This window comes from Pipistrellus hanaki, assembly GCF_964339955.1.
Source record: "Pipistrellus hanaki genome assembly, chromosome: 12".
NCBI classification, from domain to species: domain Eukaryota; kingdom Metazoa; phylum Chordata; class Mammalia; order Chiroptera; family Vespertilionidae; genus Pipistrellus; species Pipistrellus hanaki.
This window is the reverse complement of record NC_140514.1, coordinates 16,988,787-17,008,441: the sequence shown is the minus strand read 5'-3', so window position 1 is coordinate 17,008,441 and position 19,655 is coordinate 16,988,787. Positions and strand designations below refer to the sequence as shown.

The 19,655-nt window shown below is 39.1% G+C and overlaps 2 protein-coding genes across 11 annotated transcripts in view; both read right to left on the bottom strand.

Moving 5' to 3' along the window:
- The window catches only part of ARHGEF33 (Rho guanine nucleotide exchange factor 33), a 62,205-nt gene extending 51,997 nt beyond the window's left edge, over window positions 1-10,208 (bottom strand). For 5 of the 10 annotated variants that reach the window (XM_084901487.1, XM_084901491.1, XM_084901492.1 and 2 more), the window contains exons 1-2: window positions 9,906-10,207; window positions 5,099-5,168 (exon numbers count right to left, since the gene is read on the bottom strand). The gene's annotated coding sequence lies outside the window, so the exon portion shown is untranslated. Of the gene's footprint in view, window positions 1-5,098; window positions 5,169-9,905 lie in introns of all 10 variants that reach the window. The other 5 variants (XM_084901497.1, XM_084901488.1, XM_084901494.1 and 2 more) reach the window with 4 other exon arrangements.
- Window positions 10,209-13,421: 3,213 nt separating this feature from the next.
- MORN2 (MORN repeat containing 2) lies at window positions 13,422-19,629 on the bottom strand. Its single transcript, XM_084901548.1, has 5 exons — window positions 19,519-19,629; window positions 17,177-17,227; window positions 16,054-16,160; window positions 14,514-14,650; window positions 13,422-13,652 (listed from the first exon to the last, which is right to left on the bottom strand). Exons 4-5 carry the CDS (start codon window positions 14,648-14,650, stop codon window positions 13,550-13,552), a joined length of 240 nt encoding a protein of 79 aa, XP_084757674.1. The 5' UTR covers window positions 16,054-16,160; window positions 17,177-17,227; window positions 19,519-19,629; the 3' UTR covers window positions 13,422-13,549.
- Window positions 19,630-19,655: the final 26 nt, after the last annotated feature.

The window sequence follows — 19,655 nt, the reverse complement described above, 5'->3', positions numbered from 1 at the left end:
ACATCAATCAGGAAAAAAAAAAACCAGCCCTAGCTGGTTTGGCTCAGGGATAGAGCCTAGGCCTGTAGACTTGAAGGGTCCCAGGTTCGATTCCGGTCAAGGGCACATGCCCAGGTTACGGGCTTGATGTAGGGGGTGTGAAGGAGGCAGCAAATCAATCAATGGTTCTCTCTCATCGTTGTTTCTGTCTCTCCCTCTCCCTTCTTCCCTAACATAAATAAAAAATATATATTTTTTAAAAATCCACAAAATCCAATGTCTAGAGATAATTGTTTTAAATTTAATGATTCTTCATTTTAAACATTAAAACATATTAGGAATTTCAGACCATATTATAATACTTCCAGGGGCTCTTCCGACTTGTTGCATTGATGTGCATGCCTAAATGTGTCTGAACCTCATTTGTGAGTCTGAATGCTGTGTGAGCTATAGGTCTGGTCAGGAAGATGTGCTCAATCTCTCTTCTTATTCTGGTTTGACTTGCTTTAATTTCAGCCTTTCAAGTAGGTTCTCTCCTTGGATTCATCCGAGTGGGAAGTAAAAGCTTCTCGAGACACTCCATGCACAATGTTGCCCCAATACAAGGTAAATACCTATATCCCCCCCAAAACGTGCCTATCTTTTCACTAGGTCAGCGCTCAGTGGGAGAGAGGGGAGACAGTGAAAGGAAGAGAGGCTCCCGAGAGACTTGTGAAGGAGAAAAGCCCTGAGCTCCAGAAAAAGCTCCCTGCACCCCTAGGGTAACCCCCATTTGCAGAGAGGGCACAGCAGCATGGTAAAATCTAACTAGTCCTCAGGAAGAGCTCCTCCTGCTGCAGCACAGGCAACTGCAGGACTCACGAGGCTGAGTTAGTAGCATCTTGTGAAATAGATCATTAGTCACCAAAGCCTTATGTAGGTGAGAGGGGAAACCAGGTTACTGCTGTCTCTCCTGGGAGAGTTTTTTTCACAGTTCAGATGAGCCCAATTTGGATCTGCCTTTGGCACTTCAGAACTGCTAAAAAGGAGAAGAGAGTAAAACCCAGTCTTCAGAATTAATCTTAATTTCTCACTGCCTCCCAGTGAACAAAGACTCCAGGAGTCGGGAATCATAGACAAACCCTGCAAATCTATAACCTCAGAAGAATAGTCCCCGGCCTATGCACCACTGACAGTGGTCAGCAGTGTTCTCTCACCAGTGAGACCACAGCATTCTCCCAGTGTACGTAGTTTACCCAAAGGCCTAGAAATTCTAAATTAGGTGATATGATTTTGTTACAGCTAACAGTTGGACTAGCTGAACTTACTTAATTTGTTTCCCTGTTTTATGGTATCCCCAATAAAACTCTCTAATAGCCAGCATATATCAGACATGTAGGTGATCCCAGTTCATGCAGCTCATCAAACACTTGCCTCTCTACGTTTGTTCCTCCCATCCTCTGGGCCTCAGATGTCTTTCCTTGCCTCATGAAATATGCCTCACCCTTCAAGGCTCAGTTCGGGCACCTCCTTCTCTATGAAGCCTTTCCTATCCCCCATGTCATCATCAGTCATCCCTTTCCTACTGCATTCTCAACCACACACATTGGTATCTCTCCTTCCTGGAATTAGAGGCATGGAAACTTTGAGAACGTTGTGCAGTGGACACTTAACACAAGTTTGAGTTTAATCAAATTCCAAAGATTGTTTAGGTTAATAATTTCTTTCCTTAAAACAATAGGGAGCCGAGACCGATTTGGCTCAATGGATAGAGCGTCGGCTTGGGGACTGAAGGGTCCCGGGTTCAATTCCGGTCAAGGGCATGTACCTTGGTTGCGGGCATATCCCCAGTAGGGGGTGTGCAAGAGGCAGCTGATCGATGACTCTCTCATCGACGTTTCTAACTCTCTATCTCTCTCCCTTCCTCTCTGTACAAAATCAATTTATATATATATATATATATATATATATATATATATATATATATATATACACACACACACACAATAGGTAGAGGCTGTATAGTAAAAGGGTACACACTATTAGTTGTAAGATGACTAAGGTCTATGGATTTAATATATAACATAGTGACTATAGTTGATAAGACTACATTGTATAATTGAAATTGAAAGTTCTACTCTCTTAAGAAGAACTTAAATGTTCTCACCCCTCAAAAATAGAAGTAAATTTGTGAGATAATGGATGCATTAATTAACTTGATGGGGGAGAGTCCTTTCACAATGTATATCAAATCATCACATTGCATGCTTTAAATATCTTACAACTTTATATGTCAATTATGCTTTAATACATTTGGAGAATAAAGAAGACAATATAGAACTTTATTCATATTAATTAACATTTTTTAATGAGCTAGAAAAAGGCAAACAGGAAAAAGTAATGCTATTGCCCCTAAATTTTAAATTTTGTTTTAATAAAAATTCACTATCTAAACATAGACTGAGAAACCTGGAGCACTACTACCCTTTGGCAAAGACCGAATGCTTCTTTGTATTCATTTTTTTATGATACATCATACAAAAGTGCATGTACACTGTATGTACACGCTCAGCCTTCAAAGCCTTTATAGTATTTGATATGTACAATTTTTAAGTGAATAATAAATATTATCAAGTAAAATATCCTTGAGACTTTTTAGTCTTGCCTCAGTTGTGAAGCTACTGCGAAGAAGTGGGTGAGACTAATACTGGATTTTTAGTTAGGTATATTAGGCAAAGTAACGGCCAAGTAAAAATGAACCAGCTATGACATTATTTGTATGCCTTACTTGAAACTACATTATTTTAAAACCTAATTTACACAAATAATTATAAAAGCAATACCTGCTCAGTGTAGAAATATTGAGAACCTAACCCATTTCTCCCTCTTACTCCTTCCTGCTCTTTAGGAAGAATAGTCACTGGGAAATCACACAATCCATCAGGAGATACTGGAGGGCAGCAGAGGGCATGGGTGTGCAGATCAGAAGTGAGTGATACACCCCAGGTGACTGACACCGGCCTGATTGGGCATGGCACACTGCATGGGGCAACGGGTGTGCACCTGAGTTAGCTTTATCTTGCAAAGACAGTTTCAGAGCTTTATTCTCCCAATCTCCCTTGTAAAAGCAATGACCTTACAATAGAGTCCATCTGATTTTTAACAACGTAGCTTTTTAACAACATATTTTATCAATGATTCTCCAACAAATCTGAATTAAGTGGTCTTATCTTTGTTTTATTTCTTATTCTATCATCCATAGTATCATTTCCATTATCATTTAGTTAGTCTTCCATTAATTTTAGAATTCTTACCTACCTACCTATGAAAATCTAGATCAGAATTCTTTAGTGACTCTTAAAGTTCAAACATCCTAGCACAGTGGTCAGCAAACTCATTAGCAGATCAGTAAACCTTGGTGCGAGCCTCGGCTTGCCGACCACTATCTTAACACAACAGACCTCTGCCTCCACGATCTGGCCTCTATTCAGTTCTGCAAACTTGTCTTCAGTCCTCTCATACACACTAGGCCCCTGCCACAAAGAACGTTCTGTGGATCCCTGTCCTTTCTAGCGTCTGGGCTTTATGAGTGTAGTTCCTCAGCGGACACCCTTCCCCTCCCCTGAGCTTGCTGTCAAACTTCTTGTGTCCTTCAAGATTCTGTGCACGAATCACCCTTCCCTGTCTTTTTTGACATGTCTCAGTAAAACCCTTGCTTTTCTCTGCTGCTATCGTATCTTATTCACATTTCTATTTAGTATTTATGATAAACGATTAATTTAACAATCTACTCATACAAGGCAGGGGTCCATATTGCCTCAGGGTTCCTGAATTATAGGCAAAATTTTATGTAGGTTTATTTTCTTCTAGGGAGAAGGTTCAGAGCTTGCATCATACTCTCAGAGGAGTCCATATGCACTCTCTCAACATCAAGAACCCTGCACCAGGGTTGAATCCCTAGGAAAAATAGAGTGAGTTCTGTCCTTCTTTCAGTCTCTAGAGTTGGATGCCCAAAGTTAGCTAAATGAACAATTCAGTTATTATTTTAAAAATAGGTGTTTATACTGTTAAGTACATAGTAAATTCAACCTCCTCTATTTATTAAATCTTTAAGTGGATAGGAAGTGTGATACTGTAATGAGCATATTGGACAAAGGAAAGATACGGAAGAATTCATGCCAAACTACTAAGTGCTTATGCTTGGAAAGAGGGATGCAGACGGGTGGGATGGGCTTTCAAGGTTTACTTATACTCTTCTGTCTTAGTTTAGCTTATTTATTTTACAATGTGTACATTTTAGTTTTGAAACTTAAAAATAATTATTTAAACTATGGTACTTTTTTCTTTTAAATTTTATTGATTTTTTTTTATAGAGAGGAAGAGAGAGGGATAGAGAGTTAGAAACATCGATGAGAGAGAATCATCGATCAGCAGCCTCCTGCACACCTCCCACCGGGGATGTGCCCGCAACCAAGGTACATGCCCTTGACCAGAATCGAACCTGGAACCCTTCAGTCCGCAGGCCGACGCTCTATCCACTGAGCCAAACCAGTTTCAGCTGGTACTTTTTTCTTAAGTGCATGAGACACCTAGCTTGTTACTCATTTTTGTGATCCTGGGAACCTTACTTAACCTTTAAAAACCTACATTTCGTCCACTGTAAAATGAGGATCATGCTCATCTATCCCACATGGCTGATATGTCACAAAGCCTAGCATAAAGTAGGGACTCAGTAAATATTCATTGAATGTAAATTATGTTTTTTTTACAGGGTTTGTATTTTTTTTTGCAATCCACAAAAACATCCAAAATAAAACTCAATTAAAACATAGTTCGTTGTTATCTCGATACTCTGAGTAAGCATTCATATATGCAATAAAACTCTGAGGTAACATAGCGAGTTTATAAGGTGGCTATTAGTTCTGACTGCTAACTAATCATGGAATTGTATAATATATTTACTTATTTGTTTTTAAACAAAGAAGGGTTACAAAATTCTTCAAAGCCATTTAGAATGCTTACACTTCAAGAAGAAAGTACAAGTACTGGTTTAAACTAAGTACAAGTGCCCCGGTTTGAACTAAGCTCTCAGTTTGTCTGGGTTCTTATCAGAAACGAGTTCTTTGCAATTTCCACTCACCTCATGGCCTGCCTCCACCAGTAGACATCACACCGTGTTTTGGGAAGGCTTCCTGATTTCTCTAGAGGGTCTATAAAAAATAAAATGCCATTGATAACAACAAGCAGCAGGGGAACCAGAGGCTTAATCGCCTACGTCACTTCTGTCAGGGTCCCTGTCCATTAATCTAAGCAAATCTATGCTTATTCCCAGCTAAGCTTGCTCTTTTTTCCTCTTATCCTTACATACAATTTTTCTTAAGCGAATCCTCTTTATGCATAATGCTGTTCTTTGTCCTGAAGGAGTACAAGCAGCAGCGTAAGGCCTGATCTTGATACTATTAGTCACTGCTAATTGCCACCCAGTTTCCATCCTCCCCTTTTCTTTAGTATCTCAGTTCAAAACACTCCCTCTTCGCCTTCATAGCTACGTGTGTCCATCAGAATAGATTCTCCCCATGAAGTGTGAGTAGAAATAATGTGAGCGACCTCTGGGAAGAAAGAATACGTATTTCCCCCCCATTTCTCCTCCTTGCTGATCGAACATCAGTGAGATAGGTGGAGTCCTAGCATCTCTGTGGATCACGACCTGATTCACAAGGATGGCAGAAGAGCTAGCTGTGGGAACCTCGTTCCTCACACAAGAACCTGCTTGAACAGCTCAGGGCTGGGCTGGCTTTTTTAATTTATTTTTTTAATCTAAGAGAGAAATAAATTTCTAGCTTATTTAAGCCACTGTTATAGACAGGTGATCCCAGCCTTATAGGCTGGCACTCCAGGAAGTTGTCTAGAACCAAGAGCCATTTTTTATTCTTAAAGCTTCCCTCTTGCTTCCCTTTACTACAGTTTCTCGTGTTGTGGTGACCCCCAACCATAAAATTATTTTCATTGCTACTTCATAACTGTAATTTTGCTACTGTTATGAATCGTAATGTAAATATCTGCGTTTTCCCATGGTCTTAGGCGACTCCTGTGAAAGGGGTCGCGACCCATAGGTTGAGAACCGCTGCTGTAGAGTCTAAGACCATCAGAAAACACAGATATTTACATTACGATTCATTAACAGTAGCAAAATTACAGTTATGAAGTAGCAACGAAAATAATTTTATGGTTGGAGTAACCACAACATGAGGAACTGTATTGAAGGGTCGCGGCATTAAAAAGGTTGAGAACCACTGCTCTCATGTGTCGCTACAGTCCTTGTTCCCACCCTTTCTCCCTTGTATCACTCATATTTTGGATATTACACTCATTTGGCCTCTTCAGATAGGAATTTTAACTCCCAGAGAGTGGAAAATGGGGCCACTCTATCAGGGAAGAAAAAGGAAGTTGAGCTAAAAATTAAGTCTTTAGCTTTCATTGTAGATGATAGGAAAAACAGTTCATGTCAGCTCAATAAGCATTTGCTAAGCACATACTATGTAAAGGGCACTGTGTCAGGTGCTGGGACAATTATAAAGATTACCTTGATCCTCCAAGTGGAAATCTGGGAGGAAAGATGAGACACACAAGTGTGATGAACTGTGACAGGTGCAATGAGAAAAGCATACGGTGCCTAAAGCTTCCAGAGGAAGAGAGGGTGCCGTTGGGATTAGAGAAAGTTTCGTGAAGATAGGGTTCGAGCTGGGTTTTGAACAATGTGCAGAAATGATAAAAAGAGGACCAGCAAGGGAACAGAGGCAGGAAATTACAGGGCATTCTTTAGGGATCCCAGGAGCATCAAGGGTGGAGGAGGAGGTAGGGCTGCGCAGGGAGCCTGGGGCCGTGAATATCTTCTTCGGAGGCTGCTCTGCAGTGGAGAGATGGAGTCACTGGCGGTTTTTAAGAAGGGAGTAACTAGATCACACGTCTTCAGTAAGAAGCTGCCTCTTGTGGCACTTTAGAGGAAAGGCCAGCCGCAAAGAGGCCAGGGAGTGGGCACCCTTTAATGCAAGTAAAAGGCACCCATGACCTGAATTAAGGAAGCAACCATCAGGAAGAAAAGGAAGGCGCAGATAGAAGCAACATTTCAAAGGCCACTGCATGAGTTGCATGTCTGCTCTGCCCAGGAAGGAGTTGTCATTCTCAGATTCAGAAGTGGAGAATACATCTGCTGAAGAACTTTTTAAATCCTTCTACGTTGTTTGAACTGGGAAACTAAAAGGAGGCTGAACATTCTGCATCCATGAATTTCTGCAGTTTTAGCAGAGCCTTAACTTTGCCCCCCTCAAGATGTCAGTCAGGAGTGCACCGAGTAACTGCTAGGTGGGGAAAGAAGATTGAAATGTATCTCGGCAAAGAAATACATCCATCCCTTCTTTTCCTTTGTGCATCCTTTGCCCAGGTGTTACGGTAAAGAGCTGGTATCTGGGTACTTTACAAGTAAGGTTCTTCCGCTTTTCTCCAGTTATCCCTTTACCCACCCTCATTCACATTCCTACTCCCTCCACACACCTGCACACTCCATAGTAACCTGGTGAAAATTTAAGAGACGGAGGCGGCTTTCTAGAGTGCATAAGGATTTTCTAATGTTTATCTCTGTTGCTTACTAAAACCGTGTCAGCATAGCCTGAAGAAAAATAAAAAGAGCTGGCATAGACCCATATAAGGCATTGTATTGTCAAATAGCTGAGATAAGTTCCGCAAGCACCTCCCCCCAAAAATCCCAAACAGCTACTTTCTCATTTTCTGGGGCTATATTCTAGAGATTTCCTCAAATAGACAAATTTGAACATCTGATCAGCTGCCACTTTCTTTTTATTTTTCTAATTATTTTAGGAAAACTTAAGTATTAATACTTACTAACCTCTTTTCTCAATAAGGGCAGGAACAGACAACAAAACAGTCTTGAACCTACCAATTAAGAGTGTCCTGTGTAACACCTAGTAATTTATGGTTTAGTTCACCTTATTTGGAGCATTGAAAGCAGCTTACAAATAAAATAATGAGGGTGGTTCCCCCTCCCCCCATGACTCCCAAGGTGATTCCTGGCACTCTTGAAAGCACATACAATTAATCAAATCATGGGGGACAAGCAGCAGTAATGTGATCGTCAAAACTATGGGTATTGCCGAAACCGGTTTGGCTCAGTGAATAGAGCGTCGGCCTGCAGACTGAAAGGTCCCAGGTTCGATTCCGGTCAAGGGCATGTACCTTAGCTGCAGGCACATCCCGGGTAGGGGGTGTGCAAGAGGCAGCTTGTAGATGTTTCTCTCTCATCGACGTTTCTAACTCTCTCTCCCTCTCCCTTCCTCTCTGTAAAAAATCAATAAAATAAAAAATTTAAAAAAAAACTATGGATATTGGTAATTGTGTTTTGTTCTCATGTAAAGTGTGTATGTGTATGTGTATGTGTATGTGTATGTGTGTGTGTGTGTGAGTGTGTGTGTACTGAGAGATGATCAGTATGAGAATCAGCATCTTTAGCATTGTCTCTGAGAGAAAACTATCAGGAATTATTAACCTAAACATTTTTACATTTTATGAAAATACAGAAACTAAGAAAAATATTTAGCAACTCATACTCCAGTCCTAAAACTCAAAATCAAAGGTTCTTAACTGGGGTCCCCAGATTACACCATCTGTAAATATGCTGAAATTGCATGGGAAATTTTGTGTGATTTGCAGAGGGGGTGGGCTGATATCCAAAGATTCTTAAAATTATACTTGACTCCCAAAAAGGTTAAAAACTACAGGCATTAAAGAAAAAAGGGAGGGAGAGGGAGAAACAAATGTATATGAAATTTGTACAAAGCACTTATCTGTTAACCTTTATATTTGTATTAAAACTTAACAGTATTTTTATCATCTTCCTTTCAAAAGCCTCTGAGGTTTCAGACTGGTTCAAATTGCATTTTCAGAACCAAGGGTATTAACAAAGATATAAATGTTAATTAAATTCATGGAAACTTTAGAGTAAAAATGACAAAAAGTTATTTCTCTAGTATAAATTTCTGTTCATTTATGGTAAACCCTACAGAAGTGCCTTCAATGAAATGGTTATGTCATTTGCAGCAATAAAATATTGTATTAAAAGGAGCTATTAACAAAGACAAAAGGGTGATAAAAATTAATTTCTATATTTTCAGAATACTATTGCTTTAGCATATAAAACCCATATAATTCCAATACTAACTATTGTGGAATTCTGTTCTCACTTTAGAAACCTTTAAAATGAAACCCAATTCTTCTCATCATGCTCTCAAGACCCTGCAAAGGTTTAGAATTAAGATTCACTAATGTCTCTATATAATTAATCAGTACACATTTCCCTGTACATAAAGGAGTAACTCCTTTGTCCCTTTCTGTGTTACAAAAGGCACAAACCAACCTCCCTTCATTACTAATCTTTTCATTTTTTATTCTTAATCCCAAATAAATGTTGGGTTAATTTGCAGTGTAAATCAAGAACCCTGTCATTCTTTTTTTAAATCCTGATTTTTATTAGATTCAATAAGCATAGAATTACATTTCAAAAATATAATCAGAACATACAAAATATAAAAATTTAAAAATTATAAAAACTATTTTCAATGAAAGAAAGAACCTTGTCATTCTTTAAGATTGCTCTCAAAATTTAACTCTGCTTCATTAAATATGTAAATATGTAAAACTCTTCAGTCCCCAAACTTATCATTCATTGATAACCTACAAAGGCAGATTATGACAATTTTACAACTAAGCAAGAAAATGAATGTTTTATAAATGGTTATAACTTTTGAGTAAAAAGTTACTTTAAAATTTTATTCTTAAATTAATCTTAGCATATTTTGATTTGAAATTACTAAGGATTGATGGAATTTATTGTCTTATGTTATTTCCCATCTCAAAGCACATAAAAGCACACTTACCCCATGATGCTTGCTGTGGTTATATCATCCTGGGATCAAGGCTTATCTGGATTCTGAATTAACTTTAAGGTTACAAAAAGCAGCAGTAGAGAGGCTTGACTTCCCCAGAAAGGGAGACTGTCATATGCTAACTAGGCTTTTAAATGAGCTAAAACTAGTGTCTCTTCTAATTACATAAGCTCTAGGTCAAATTCTAGCATCCACTAATCAAATAACTGAACTGTGTTTAGTTTCAAGGAGTTAAAGAAGGAAAACTGTTTAAAAGGGATGTCTTTGGTATCTTAAAAAGTTGGAAACTTGAGCATTAAAAAGTTACTTATATATCAATAAAGTTAAAGATTTTAAAAGAAAAATATGTATCTTGCTATTTTAAATAATTTAAAAAAAATATTGGGGAAATTTTAGTTTGCAGGAAAGCAGATTTTTTTTTTATATTTCCCAGAAATTTTGAATTTGCATTATATGTCCTCCTCCCAAAGACATCCTCTTGCCTTATCTTTACCTATCCAGTATTTATCTCATTAAAAATTCTAGTACAATAGTATTTAATTCTAAAAGAATATCAGTTAATGCTAAGCAACAAATCCAAAAACGTCTAATTTTTAAACTATATCTTTGAATACTACTAAATAAGGTCTTTTGAAATTAAATGTAAAGCTATTATTATAAAAACTAACAAAATTACCATTTTTATTTCAATATTATAAAATTCATTTAATTTTTTAAAATTTGAGAGAGAATCAATTTGTTGTTCTACTTATTTATGCATTCACTGGTTGGTTCTTTTTTATTATTATTATTGATTTTGTACAGAGAGGAAGGGAGAGAGATAGAGAGTTAGAAACATCGATGAGAGAGAGTCATCGATCAGCTGCCTCTTGTACACCTCCCACTGGGGATGTGCCCGCAACTAAGGCACATGCCCTTGACCGGAATGGAACCCGGGACCTTTCAGTCCCCAAGCCGACGCTCTATCCATTGAGCCAAACCGGTTTCGGCTCACTGGTTGATTCTTATATGTGCCCTGACCAGGGATGGAACCTGCAACTTTGGTGTATTGGGCTTATGCTAGAGTCTAGTCTAACCGATTGAGCTACCCATTCAACACAGATTTATAATACAACAAAAAAATTTTAAATTTTTTTGGCAATAATATATTGAGAAATAGACATTTTAATAAGATTTTGAATGAAGAAATGTGATACAGAAGTTATCTATTGCATGCACTATTTTTTGTCAGTTCCAGAATAATAGTTTCAGCAAACACACTCATGTCTTTATTGTAATTTTTTAAATGTGTATCTGTCATGGTATGTTCTGGTAACTGAAAAATATTTTATGTAGAAGGTAAAGAAGCATTCTAGCGCCAAGACCGGTTTGGCTCAATGGAGCGTTGGCTTGGGGACTGAAGGGTCCCGGGTTCGATTCTGGTCAAGGGCATGTACTTTGGTTGCGGGCATATCCCCAGTAGGGGGTGTGCAAGAGGCAGCTGATCGATGACTCTCTCTCATCGATGTTTCTAACTCTCTATCTCTCTCCATTCCTCTCTGTACAAAATTAATAAAATATATTTTAAAAAAATAAAAAAATAAAGTACTGATTTAAAAAAAAAAAAAAAAAAGAAGCATTCTAGCCATAGAATGTGTGAGGACACAAAGATCTTTTAGAAAATTGAGCTATAATTCACATACCATATGCAGAATTTTCCCTTTTAATGTGAATTCAATGGTTTAGTATTCACAAGGTTGCACAACTATGACCACTAATTCTAGAGCATTTATATCACCTAAAAAAGAAACCCCATTCATCCAAACTCCTTCCTCCCCTGTCAGCCACCAATCTAGACATTTCACATAACAGCCATATAGTATGTGGCCTTTTGTGACTGGATTCTTTCACATAGTACAATATTTTCAAGGTTCATTCATGTTGTAGCTTGTATCAGTACTTCATCCCTTTTTATGGCTGAAGAATATTCCATTTTATGGATATACCATTTTTTTAATATATATTTTTTATTGATTTTGTACAGAGAGGAAGGGAGAGAGATAGAGAGTTAGAAACATCGATGAGAGAGAGTCATCGATCAGCTGCCTCTTGCACACCGCAACCAAGGTACATGCCCTTGACCGGAATCAAACCCGGGACCTTTCAGTCCCCAAGCCGATGCTCTATCCATTGAGCCAAACCGGTTTTTGGATATACCATTTTTGTTTATCCATTTTTCCATTGGCGGACATTTGGGTTGTTTCCAGTATTGGCTGTTATGAATAAAGCTGCTATGGGTATTCTTGTACAGTCATTTCTATTGGGTACATACTTAGGAACTGCTGGTTCATATGGTAACTACATGTCTAACTTCTTGAGAAATTGTTTTCCCACAGCAGCTGCACCATTTTACATTCCCACCAGCAATGTTTGAGGTTTCCAATTTCTCCACACTCTTGCTTTTATTATCATCTGTCTTTTTAAATATAGCCAACCTAGTGATTATGAAGTTGTATCTTATTATGGGTTTAATTTATATTTCTCTAAAAAGTAATGATCTTGAGCATCTTTTCACTTGCTTACTAGACTTATTTCCTTTCTTTAAAGAAATGTCTATTCAAATTCCTTGTTCAATTTTTAATTGGGTTGTCTTTTTATTTATATACTAGAGGCCCAGTACACGAAATTCATACACTCGGAGGCATCCCTCAGCCCGGCTGTGCCCTCTCCCAGTCTGGGAGCCCTTGGAGAATGTCCGATTGCCAGCTTAGGCTCGCTCCATGTGTGGAGCAGGCCTACGCCGGCAGTCGGACAACCTTAGTGCTGCTATGGAGGCAGGAGAGGTTCCCGCCACTGTTGCTGTGCTCACCAGCCATGATCCTGGCTCAGGGCTTCTGACTAAGCAGCGCTCCCCCTGTGGGAGCTCACTGACCACCAGGGGGCAGCTCGTGCATTGAATGTCTGCCCCCTGGTGGTCAGTGTGTGTCATAGTGACCAGTCATTCCACCTTTTGGTCAATTTGCATGTTAGCCTTTTATTATATAGGACTAGAGGCCCAGTGCATGAAATTCATGCACTGGTAGGGTCCTTAGCAGCTGCTGGCTTCCAGCCAGGTACTCCCTTCCTTCCCCTGACTGCCTGTCATTACTGCTGACCAGGGCCTCTCTCCCTTCCCCGGCTGGCCCCCCACTGGTCAAGTTCCTGAAAGAACTCCAGTCGAGGGGACAATTTGCATACTATGCTTTTAAAATAAAGGATATTTACATAAGTTCTTTAACATTCTGGAAACCAAACCTTTACCAGATATGTGATTTCCAAATATTTTCTACCATTCTGTGAATTGTCTTTTCATTTCCTTAACACAGACATACTTTTTAAAGATGACAAAATTCAGGCACAGAATGGGACACTGACTTGGCCAAGATTTAGATAGTTTTGCTGTGTTTATTAAAATGAGAAAACTCTGAACTGAATCATATAATTTGAAATAATTGTAAGATGTTGAAAGTAAAGATAATAAAAAAGGCATACGTGGATGATGACTTTATTGGCAATATTATAATATAGAGATAGTGTATGAAGTTATTTCATTCCACAGATTTGGTTTCCTTACAACTAAATCTTCAATTACCACATTAAACTTCAATGCAGAAAATCTACATATGGAGCTTTAGCCTCAGGCCTGGAGCGGCTGTGAAATGAAAGGTACCACACCATTCTAGTCCTTGGATATCAGTATATTGTCCTTCACCTTCTACCCTGTAACAGTAAAAAAATAAGTTTGTTCATTAATCAAGACTAATAATTTACAGTCCAGATTTAAGACTATCTAGACTGTGACATATTATATACTATGTCTGAAGAATTATAGCTTTCCATTTGAGTCTTTGATTTAAAACCCAGCATCCTGTTTTCATATCCTACAAAAAAAAAAAAAAAAAATCCCCAAACTATTAATATTACTATTTCAAATGAATATGGTCATTATACACATTTTGGTGTACAGGATTTTAGGATATGCTAAGTTTACATAAAAACCCAATCAGTTAAAGAATGAAAAGTTTATATTATGTCATTTATTTATTCAACAAACATTTACTGTCAACTATGTTTGAAGTGCTGTGTTCCATGCTGGTGTTTCCTTGGAATCTTTGGAGTGATAAATATGCACTTCATTTAAACAACAGATCTTTATTCCATGGTTAGATTTTTCTCCCTTTATTTATTTCTTAAATACGTTTTTATTGATTTTAGAGAGAAGAAGGGAAAGGGATATGTCAACATTGATGAGAAAGAAACATTGATCGACTGCTCAAGCCCACAAACAGGGCATGTGCGATGACTGGGAATTGAACCTCCTGGTTCATAGGTCAATGCTCAACCACTAAGCCACACCGGCTGGGGTGAATAATTTTCTTTTGAAGGCTCATGATGGTCTTAGCGTCTCCTAAGATTTTTTTTCTCCTAAAAAAATAGCCCAACATTTCTCAATATGTTATAAATACATTTTAACAAAATATATTACAAAAGAATATTTAACATTAACTAAATATAATATTTAAGCAACCATGCCTGGAAAGAATCTTTTAGAACTATAGTGACTTTTTATTTTAAGCTTACCTATTTTCATTGAAATTTCCAGTGTACTTTGCCCCAGATGGGAATGTGTAAGTCCCCAGTCCATGAAACATATTGTCCTTAAAGTGTCCTTCATATACTGCTCCGGAAAAATGCTCAAGTCTTCCAAAACCATTCATCTGTTTGTAACAAAGGAATAACAGTTGCAAAATTACAGTTTTGAAGTAGCAACAAAAATAACTTTACGGTTGGGGGTCACCACAACATGAAGAACTGTATTAAAGGGTCGCGACATTAGAAAGGTTGAGAACCACTGATTCAATCTATCATTATATTACCCTTTATTTCTGTGAAGCCCTCCCTCCCCCACCTCACCACCAAGTCAAATGTTCCTGATCTGGCGCATTTGAACATCATGGTTGGAACACCATGATGATGTTACTAGGGCTCTTTGAGATACCTTGAGTTATCAAAAATCTTAAAGGGCAACTGGTTTAGTTACCTAGGAAACAGTACAAAAGTTGTGAAGAACAAAAATTATATTCAAGAAGACCTGGGTACACATTCTTGTTTCATCACTTATTAGGTGTAAGAAACCTGACCTTGATTTACCTCATTTGTAAAATAGAAGTGCTAATGATTGCTTTGAGGATTAAATGAGAAAATTTTGTAATGAGTTTAGTTTACTCAATGAATAGGAGATGAGAAAGATGATGATAACTAGCTCTCTGCATAAGCTTAATATTACTCCTATATTCATATGTATTCAATACTAAGGCCTGGTACATGGATTTGTGTACAGGTGGGGTCCCTTGGCCCATCCTGCGGGAATCAGGCTGAAACCAGCCCAGTGCACAGATTTGTGCACCGGTGGGGTCCTTCAGCCTGGCCTACAGGATCGGGCTGAAACTGGCAGTCCAACATCCCCTGAATGGCCCCGGATTGTGAGAGGGCGCAGGCCAGGCCGAGCGACCCCACCGACGCACAAATCCGTGCACCGGGCCTCTAGTATGCATATCAGATCTTTGGTTAATCTCTTCCCGCCCTCCTCCCTGCCCCCTTCCCTCTGACTTTCATCAGTCTGTTCCATGTTTCCATGCCAGTGCATTGAGCATTGGCCCCTACGTGGTCAGTGTGCATCATAGCTACTGGTCAAATGGTCAAATGGTTGGACACTTAGTATATTAGCCTTTTATATATACAGATAACTATCTGGTTTTTCATTATATAGTCTACTCGTGTTTTTAATTAATGGAGAAATGCCTGGAATCTCTTAACTCAGTGATCAGCAAACCGCAGCAGCTCATGAGTTTGCTGCTCTGTTGACTAATGAGTTTGCCAATCACTGGACTAGACTAAATGTTACCCAGTAGTTGGAAGCTGTGAGGATTAGGTAATTGTGGCATATTATGTGCAAGAGGTAAAGGGTAGTATATGATAGTGATCAGCAAACTCATTAGTCAACAGAGCGGCAAACTGCGGCTCAAGAACCGTATGTGGCTCGTGAGCCACAGTTTGCCGACCACTGACTTAACTAATAGGTTTACTTATCCACTGTCAGTATTCAAATAAAAAATAATACCTTATCATCTTTCCAGTTTCCTGTGTATACAATCCCATTAGGAGTGGTATGAATACCTATTCCATTTCTCTCGACGATTCCAAAAGATGTTCTTGTACAATCACCATCTAAATAAGAGAAAAATACTGAATATTATAAATGGGAACCCTGTTTGACTAAGTAATAAAGTATTTATAGCCCTAGCCAGCTAGGCTCAGTGGATAGAGCATCAGCCTGCAGATTGAAGAGTCCTGGGTTCAATTCTGGTCAAGGGCATGTACCTCGGATGCAGGCTACAGGGCAAGTGCAGGAGGCAACCAATGGATATTTCTCTCACATCGATATTTCTCTCTCATTCCCTCTCTCTTCTTTTTTCTTTTCTTTTCTTTTCTTTTTTTTTTTTTTTTAAATATATTTTATTGATTTTTTACAGAGAGGAAAGGAGAAGGATAGAGAGCTAGAAACATCGATGAGAGAGAAACATCGACCAGCTGCCTCCTGCACACCCCCCACCGGGGATGTGCCCGCAACCAAGGTACATGCCCTTGACTGGAATTGAACCTGGGAGCCTTGAGTCTGCAGGCCGGGGCTCTATCCATTGAGCCAAACCGGTTTCGGTTCTTTCCCTCTCTCTTCTCCTCTCTCTAAAAGTCAATGAAAAAATACCTTCAAGTGAGGATTAAATACACACACACACACACACACACACACACATATATATATATATATGTGTGTGTGTGTGTGTGTGTGTGTGTGTATATATATATATGTATATATATATATTCAAAAACAGATAATAAAATAAAAATTTTTTTAAAGTATTTATATTTAGGCCTAATCACAACTGCACATATGGGTCTCTTCGGCTCCCTAGCACTGAAACAAATGAGACCAGAGATGAGGAGCATACAAGGGCTTAGAGTCATTGAGACCCAATGACCAGGAAGACAAACAGATCCATAGGTTACCAAGGCAGACTGCCTAGACTTAGCATTAGAATTCAGATTTAAAATCTTCTACGTTATTTTATTAAATTAGTTAATATTCCAATAGTAGTTTTATAAAATGTGACAGTCTTATTTTTCCACTCTTCAGCTATTTCATTTTAGTCTGTATAGAAAAAGTAATTGAAATGTATGCTTACCATACTTGTCTCCATTTGGAAATATAAAGTTTATCTTATATACTTCTTCAGCTGTTTTAAAAGATTTAGAAAAAGTCACATAAATTTACATAGTTTTATGTCATAACACCTATAACAAATGCACTTTAAGAGCTAAACAAATAGATAGACTTCATATGATCACAAGCATGTCATGATAACTTGACATTACATTATCCAGTGTAGGGTCTTGGGAAATAATTTTGTCTAGATGATCTATTTTTATTTATTTGTTCGTTATAACAGCTTTTTTAAAAATAGAATTTACATACCACAAAACATACCCTTTTATAAAATTCAATATTTTTAGGATATTCAGAGTTGTGTAACTATTACAATCTATTAATAACTTTAGAATATTTTAATCACCCCAAAAAGAATCATTTACCATTCTCAGCTATTTTCTATTCCCTTAATTTCCCACTCCCACCTAACCCCACGCCCACCCCCATCCCTGGCAACCAATAATCTACTTTCTTTCTCTGGATTTTCGTATTGTGGACATTTCATATATGTATGAAATCATAAAATATGTAGTCCTTTGTGATTGGCTTCTTTAACTTAACAATGTTTTCAAGGGTCAACCATGTTATAGCATGCATTAGTATTTCATCTCTCTTTATTGCTGAATAATAGTTCATGTACAGAAATAACAGATTCTGCTTATCATTCATCAGTTGATGGACAGCTGGGTTATTTCCAGTTTGGGCGGCTATAAATAATGCTACTATGGACATTCATATAAGTTTTTATACGGACATACGTTTTTATTTTTCTTGGTTAGCCTATATGACCTGTTGATTGTCTCAGAGGTAAGGTAAAGTAAGGAATCTCTGACTTGGCAGAAGGAGGAAAAAGAAAATAAAGGCAGTAAATGATGAGGGGTGAGTGTGAGGGTGAGCAAAAAGAATGAGATTGGAATGGAGGCCAGGTAAAAAAGGAAGAGAGAAACCAAGGGCTGGGGTGGACCTATGCCTCAGAGCACTGGGACATTTAGTGGTCTAAAATATTAAACTATTGGGAAAGCCTATGTTAAAAATAAACTCCTAGGACAATAGTCTACTAGAATGTTACTCAAAGCATGGACCATGCAAGTTCCTAGGCTCTACCCTAAATTACTGAATCAGAATCGCTATGTGTGAGGCAAGAGAACTGATAATTTTTAATTTAAAAGTTGCCAAAATTGCCGAAACCGGTTTGGCTCAGTGGTAGAGCGTTGGTCTGCGGACTGAAAGGTCCCAGGTTCGATTCCGGTCAGGGGCATGTACCTTGGTTGCGGAAACATCCCCAGTGGGGAATTTGCAGGAGGCAGCTGATCGATAATTCTCTCTCATAGATGTTTCTAACTCTCTATCCCTCTCTCTTCCTCTCTGTAAAAAAAAAAAAAAAAATCAATAAAATATATATTTTTTAAACTAAAAAAAATTAATTTAGGTGCCAGTTGAGAAAAGCTAGAGACTCATATTCTCTGAGGAAACGAAGTTAATAACACAATATGTAGAAGAGTTTAAAATACTGTAACATCCTTTAGACGGGAGCTGGTGGTTATGAAAAACAACAAATTAGCAGTCTAGAAAATAATTGATTAAATAAAACTCCTTGAAGGGCTGAATGGCAAAGATACAATGGAAAAATAAATTAGTGAACTGGATTACAAGGTTGAAAATTTTCCCCAGAAAGAGGAACAACGAAAAACAGCAAAACCTTTCTTACCTTCCCTCATTCCCCCGCACCCCCTCTCACTCCCTCACCCCCTCATCCCCCCATTCCTCTCGGAGCCCCACAACACGCTGGGCCCAGCCCTCCCACCGGCGCAGGGCCCCATTAAAACCACGCTTTTGTGCACAAGCCCCCATCGCTTTTAGGTCAGGGGTCACGGATCAGCCCAATTTCTTTTCTCACCCTTGTGTCCAGCTCAGTCGTTAGCACTTCCTAGTAGGAACTGGATGTCCATGAATGAATGGCACTCGGAGAGCAATCGTTAAATACAGAGCATTTCACTTGAGCACACATTTAACGAGAAACCGAACTGTTTTTTCAATGGCTCTTAAACGCTTCCACATTCCAAACCTTGGAATGGAAGAGCTGGGAGGACCCAAGAGGCGGAGGCCGCCCGGCAGCGCAGAGGAAACTGAAACCCAGAGAGGTCGGCACCACGGCGAACCCCCGGCCGAATCGGAGCCGGAATCCCCGTCTCCCGGGCCAGGTGCTCCCCGCGCCCCCTCCCTCCGCAGCCCTCCCCCAGCTGGGCGCTCCGGGGGCTGAGCTCCGGGCCGGGGCGAGCTCTGTGGCATCCGCTCGGGGCGCCGGGAGGGGCCGCTCACCGGGCAGGAAGGTGCTGGAGAGGTTCTCTGGGCTCTGCGCTTCCCCCGGAGCCGCCAGCTCCTCGGCGCCGAGGGAACCCGGCGCGGGCGCGGCGCGGAGTGCGTCTCGGTTGCCGGGGCGACCGAGCACCTCTCAC